This window comes from Bos taurus, chromosome 1 (genome assembly GCF_002263795.3).
Source record: "Bos taurus isolate L1 Dominette 01449 registration number 42190680 breed Hereford chromosome 1, ARS-UCD2.0, whole genome shotgun sequence".
NCBI lineage: Eukaryota > Metazoa > Chordata > Mammalia > Artiodactyla > Bovidae > Bos > Bos taurus.
In genome coordinates this window covers 146603063-146609062 of record NC_037328.1, presented here as the reverse complement: position 1 = coordinate 146609062, position 6000 = coordinate 146603063, and the positions used below count along the sequence as shown (strand labels likewise).

Below are 6000 nucleotides of genomic sequence, written 5' to 3'. Positions count from 1 at the left end.
GACTGATGCTGAAGCTGAAAGTCCAATACTTTGGCCAACTGATGCGAAGAACTGACTCATTAGAAAAGACCCTGATGCTGAGAAAGACTGAAGGCGGGAGAAGGGAACGACAAAGAACGAGATGGTTGGATGGCATCACCGACTCAATGGACATGAGTTTGGGTAAACTCCTGGAATTGGTGATGGACAGGGAGGCCTGGCCTCCCTGCAGTCCACGGGGTCGCAAAGAGTCGGACACAACTGAGCAAGTGAACTGAACTGATTACACTGGAGTCGAATATCTTTTATATTTCATTATATGGCTCCTTTATGAGGCAGAAAGTAAAAGTTATCCTGTATTGTACTTGGGGTTTGGGTAAGAGGCCAGAGAGCCGGGTGGGCCAGGCCTCCTCTGCCACAAGTTGGGGTTCGCTCGCCATGACTGTGACTGTAAAACGCAATACTGAGAAAAAGTAACAAATCTCGGTTGTCATAATTGACTGTCACAAAGTCCCCTCGACTGCCCGTGAACTACACCACGTATGGGTCATCTTACTTGCTGGTCAACGTCAGGTTCCCGGAAAGCGAGGGTCCGGCGCGCAACACGGCGGCTTCCAAGGTGGTGTAGCCAGCGAGCTGCCCGCTTTCCCCGCGGGCCTTCCGCTCCGAACGCAGACACATTCCCGTCCCTCTCCCCGCACCCGCCTGGGCGGAGACCACCGTCTGCGGCCCATCCCGGGGCTCGGCCGCACCCTCTCCTCGGTGGCAGGTCCGCATGCCCAGTGCCTCCACCCTCTGTGGTGCCGGCCAACATTCGCGCTGTTACCCACCGGAGCCCCAGGCTGGACGCCTGCGCACCCCCGGGAACACCAGGCACCGAGGCGGGGTGACCCAGCGGGAACCCGAGCAGCCACCGCCTCCAGCCCCACCCACCGCGCCCCGAGCCGCGGACACTGGGGTGTGCGCATGCGCACCATGCCCGCTCCGCGTCCGGTAGCTGTCGCCATGGTGACCGGAGCCCCGCCGCCCCGCCCCCCGCGCCGCCGCCCGGCGGGCCTGGCCGCGACCCAGAGTGGGGTGAAGGGTAAGGGGTGAAAGGGTCAGCTCGGGATGGGGGTGCGCTTGGGGTGAGGAAGTATCACGGGGTGAGGGGTAAGCAGATTGGCCAGGTTGCGGAGACCTTGGGTCAAGGGGTGAGCGGAGAGGGTCCGAGATGAGTGGGGGCTAGGTGACGGGAGCTTGGGTGAGGGGCGAGGGGTGAGAGGGTCGGTTTGGGTGGGCGGTCTGCAGAAAGAACCTCGTGGGATTATGTTAGGGGGTGGGGACCTCTCAGAGGAGGAGGCGCCTCTGTGGGGTGGGGGGGGTCTGTCGGGGGCAGGGCCTGGCCGGGGGTGGGGCGGTGGTGACCTGAGAGGGGTGGCGAGCAGGGGAAGTGAAGGCCCGGGGGGTGTGGCCCGGATCTGGAGGTGGGCCCGGGCCCGGACGGACGCCGGGTCTGGTTGGGTGAGGGAACCGAGCCCTGTCCGGGAGGGGGCGGGGTGGGCTGGGGAGGGCCCGGTCCGGGGGTGGGCCCGCCCCACAGCCCGGCCCCGCCCGGCCCCACTGGCCGCGTCCGGTCCTCCAGGAGCTGCAGCCCGGGCGTCCGTGCTGCGGGCCGGCCGAGGAGGGGCACGCACGGACACCGGCGCCCGCCCGCCCGCCTGCAGCATGTGGAAGCTGGGCCGAAGCCGGGTGCTCCTGGACGAGCCCCCGGAGGAGGAGGACGGCCTGCGGGGGGGGGCGCCGCCCGCCACCGCCCCCGCCGCCGCTCAGGTGAGGGGGCGCCGGGGGGGCGGGGCGCGGGGGGCGGGTAGGGTGATGCGGGTAGGCATGAGCGGGGCTGAGGCCTGGCCGCGCAGTGGGGGAGGCGCACAGGTGGGGCGCGCAGGTGAGGCCCGCGCCGCGCGGCCCTTTAATTTCCCGAGGCTGGTCCGGGCCCGGCCGCTGTGCCCCGTGGTGACCGCCCCCCCCGCCACGTTACGAATGACTGAACCCAGCGCCCCGCCGCCCCTCGCGCGGGTTTGGGATGGCGGGCGCAGTTCCCGGAGGTGGGAACCTCGGGCCGTGGCCTTCCAGCGGCGCGGGGGGAACTGTCTGCCGAGTGGACGCGACCCTGGCCCCGGCCCGGGCCCATCAGTCCAGCGCCGAGTCCGGGGCCGCGCGCCGGGCTGGGCTGGATTCACCGGCGAGGCCTGGACTGGAGGAGGGCACCGGCCCGCCGGCGAGGTCAGGAGCTTCTGGGGACTGCAGCGCGCGCGCCGAGTGCGCTAAATACCTCTTCAGATAACAAACAGACCTTCACCTCTGTTTAAACCCTCGGTTGGAGGAAGAAGGCAGATGGCCTTTATTTAGACAGACACTGCCGTTACAAGTTCGGAGATATGCCTGGAATGTTTAGAATTTTTTAATTAAAAAGGACCCCAGGTGGATCCTGTGCGCGTTACGTACGCTCCCCTCCACCCCACCCCCAACGCGGTGTTCCTTTTCCTATGCAATGAAATTAGGTCAGAAATTCAGCTTTTTTAACAATGACGGTGGTCATACAACAACTTCTTGTTTGTTAAATGTTTGGAAACCCTCTCCTGTTGCTGTTGGCGTAGGACGGAAGTTAATGGTGATCTGTGCCTCTCTTCTCGGCACTTGGAAATAGTTCACGAGGTTGTTTCTTTCCCAGTTGGTTCTAAATAACTTCCCTTGGAACTGAAGTTGCTTCATTTGGAATTTTTTTTAGTAGGAGTTAAATACCCTTGGATAAGCATTTAAATATGATCCCTGTCTTAGGGTCTTTCAGAAACCACTTCTTGGTAGTTTTAGTGCTCACCCTACTATTTACTTTTTAAATCTCAAAATTTTATGGTTATTCTAAACAACAGCTTTCTTAAATATAATGTTGAGAATTTAAGTGCAGTTTAAATGTGGTTACAGACTTATTTAATTCTGTAAATAACTATTATTGGTCAAAGATAAGCAGTATTGTCTCTGAATGAACTTAAAATTTTATAATCTAATTTATAATCTATTCTTCTATGTTCCGCTTCTGTTTCTCCTAATGAATCCCAAAACAGGTTTTTTTCCCCTTTTAAGTTAAATTCAGTTCAGTTCAGTTGCTCAGTCGTGTCTGACTCTTTGCGAACCCATGAACTGCAGCACGCTAGACCTCCCTGTCCATCACCAACTCCCGGAGTTCACTCAAACTCATGGCCATTGAGTTGCTGACCTCATCCAACCACCTCATCCTCTGTCGTCCCCTTCTCCTCCTGCCCTCAATCTTTCCCAGCATCAGGGTCTTTTCAAATGAGTCAGCTCTCGGCATCAGTGGCCAACTGTTGGAGTTTCAGCTTCAACATCAGTTCCTCCAATGAACACCCAGGACTAATCTCCTTTAGGATGGACTGGTTGGATCTCCTTGCAGTTCAAGGGACTCTCAAGAGTCTTCTCCAACACCACAGTTCAAAAGCATTAATTCTTCGGCGCTCAGCCTTCTTCACAGTCCAACTCTCACATCCATACATGAGTACAGGAAAAACCATAGCCTTGACTAGACGAACCTTTGTTGGCAAAGTAATGTCTCTGCTTTTTATTATGCTATCTAGGTTGGTCATAACTTTCCTTCCAAGGAGCAATCGTCTTTTAATTTCATGGGTGCAGTCACCATCCACAGTGATTTTGGAGCCCAGAAAAATAAAGTCTGACACTGTTTCCACTGTTTCCCCATCCATTTGCCATAAAGTGATGGGACCGGAATCCATGATCTTAGTTTTCTGAATGTTGAGCCAACTTTTTCACTGTCCTCTTTCACTTTCATCAAGAGGCTCTTTAGTTCTTCTTCACTTTCTGCCATAAGGGTAGTGTCATCTGCATATCTGAGGTTATTGATATTTCTCCCAGCAGTCTGGATTCCAGCTTGTGCTTCCTCCAGCCCAGCATTTCTCATGATGTATTCTGCATATAAGTTAAAAAAGCAGGGTGACAATATACAGCCCTGACGTACTCCTTTTCCTATTTGGAACCAGTCTGTTGTTCCATGTCCAGTTCTGACTGTTGCTTCCTGACCTGCATACAGATTTCTCAAGAGGCAGGTCAGGTGGTCTGGTATTCCCATCTCTTTGGGAATTTTCCACAGTTTATTGTGATCCACACAGTCAAAGGCTTTGGCATAGTCAATAAAGCAGAAAAGGATGTTTTTCTGGAGTTCTCTTGCTTTTTCAATGATCCAGCGGTTGTTGGTGATTTGATCTCTGGTTCTTCTGCCTTTTTCTAAAACCAGCTTGAACATCTGGAAGTTCACAGTTCACATATTGCTGAAGCCTGGCTTGGAGAATTTTGAGCATTACTTAACTAGCATGTGAGATGAGTGCAATTGTGCATTAGTTTGAGCATTCTTTGGCATGACCTTTCTTTGGGATTGGAATGAAAACTGACCTTTTCCAGTCCTGTGGCCACTGCTGAGTTTTCCAAATTTGCTGGCATATTGAGTGCAGCACTTTCACAGCATCATCTTTTAGAATTTGAAATAGCTCAGCTGGAATTCGATTGCCTCCACTAGCTTTGTTCATAGTGATACTTCCTAAGGTCCACCTGACTTCACATTCCAGGATGTCCAGCTCTAGGTGAGTGTGAGTGATCACACCTTTGTGATTATCTGGGTCGTGAAGATCTTTTTTGTATAGTTCTTCTGTGTATTCTTGGCCACCGCTTCTTGATATCTTCTGCTTCTATTAGGTCCATACCATTTCTGTCCTTTAACAGAGAAAAGTTGGAAGGATAGGAGATTAAGCACCCACATATATACTACCTAGACATAACGATTGTTATTTAATCGCTCAATCCTTTCCAACTCTTTGCCACCCCACGGACTCCAGGCTTCTCTGTCCATGGGATTTTCCAGAAATTTTATTAGAGTGGGATACCGTTTCTTTCTCCAGGGCATCTTCCTGACCCAGGGATCAAACCTGTGTCTCTTCAAGTTTATAGAATTACAGTCTATACCATTTTTTTTTCCTCTGTGTGTACTTGTATGTGTTTTAATAGACCTTTTTTTTTTTTTAGGTACACAACAACACTCAGTGGAAAACAGAGTTCCCATATACCCCCTGTCCCCACACATGTACAGCCTCCCCCATACTAGCAAAATCCCATTTGTTACAGCCAAGGAACCTCCACTGACACACTGTTATTGCCCAGAATCCACAGTTTACATTAAGGTTCCCTCTTGGTGTTGTCTGTTCTGTGGATTAGACAAGTGTATAGTGACATGAATTCACCATTATAGTGCCATGTAGTATAGTTTCACTGCCCTAAAAATCCCCTCTGCTCTGCCTATTCATCCCTCCCCTGCCCCCCACAACCACTGATCTTTTTGCTGTCTCCATAGTTTTGCTTCTCCAGAATGTCAGAGTTGAATCATAAGATATGCAGCTTGTACAGATTGACTTCTCTTACTGGCTGAGCAGTGTGCATTTAAGGATCCTCCGTGTCTTTTCACGGCTTGATAGCTCATTTCTTTTTAATGCGGAATAATATCCCATTGTCTGGATGTACCAGTTTACCAGTTCACTGCAGAGTGGCATCTTGGTTGCTTCCAGGTTTTAGAAATTTTAAATAAAGCTTCTGTAAAACATCATGTGCAGGGTTTTGTGTGGATGTTAGTTTTTAACTCGTTTGGATAGATACCAGGGACTGTGATTCCTGGATCATAGAGTAAGAGTATATTCTGTTTGTTAGAACCAGACTGTCTGCACAGTGGCTGCACCAGTTTGCATGCCCACCAGCAATGAGTGAGACTTCCTGTTGCTTCCTGTGCTTGCCAGCATGTGATGTCAGTGTTCTGCATTTTGGTCATTCTGATAGATGAGGACTGGCATCTCACTGTTGCTTAATTTGCATTTCCCTGATAACATTTGATGCAGAACATCTCTTCATCTTGCTCATTTGCCATCCGTATAGGCTACCCACTCCAGTATTCTTGGGCTTCTCTTGTGG

The 6000-nt window shown here is 52.0% G+C and overlaps 1 protein-coding gene across 2 annotated transcripts in view; it reads left to right on the top strand.

Annotated features, from left to right (window-relative positions):
- The first annotated feature begins 945 nt into the window (after positions 1 to 945).
- Positions 946 to 6000, top strand: part of TDRP (testis development related protein) — a 47789-nt gene continuing 42734 nt past the window's right edge. The window contains exons 1-2 of one of the 2 annotated variants that reach the window (XM_002685163.6): positions 946 to 1063; positions 1604 to 1791. In XM_002685163.6, the coding sequence (XP_002685209.3) occupies positions 946 to 1063; positions 1604 to 1791 (306 nt within the window). Of the gene's footprint in view, positions 1064 to 1272; positions 1792 to 6000 lie in introns of those variants that run through there. The other variant, XM_059889515.1, reaches the window with a different exon arrangement.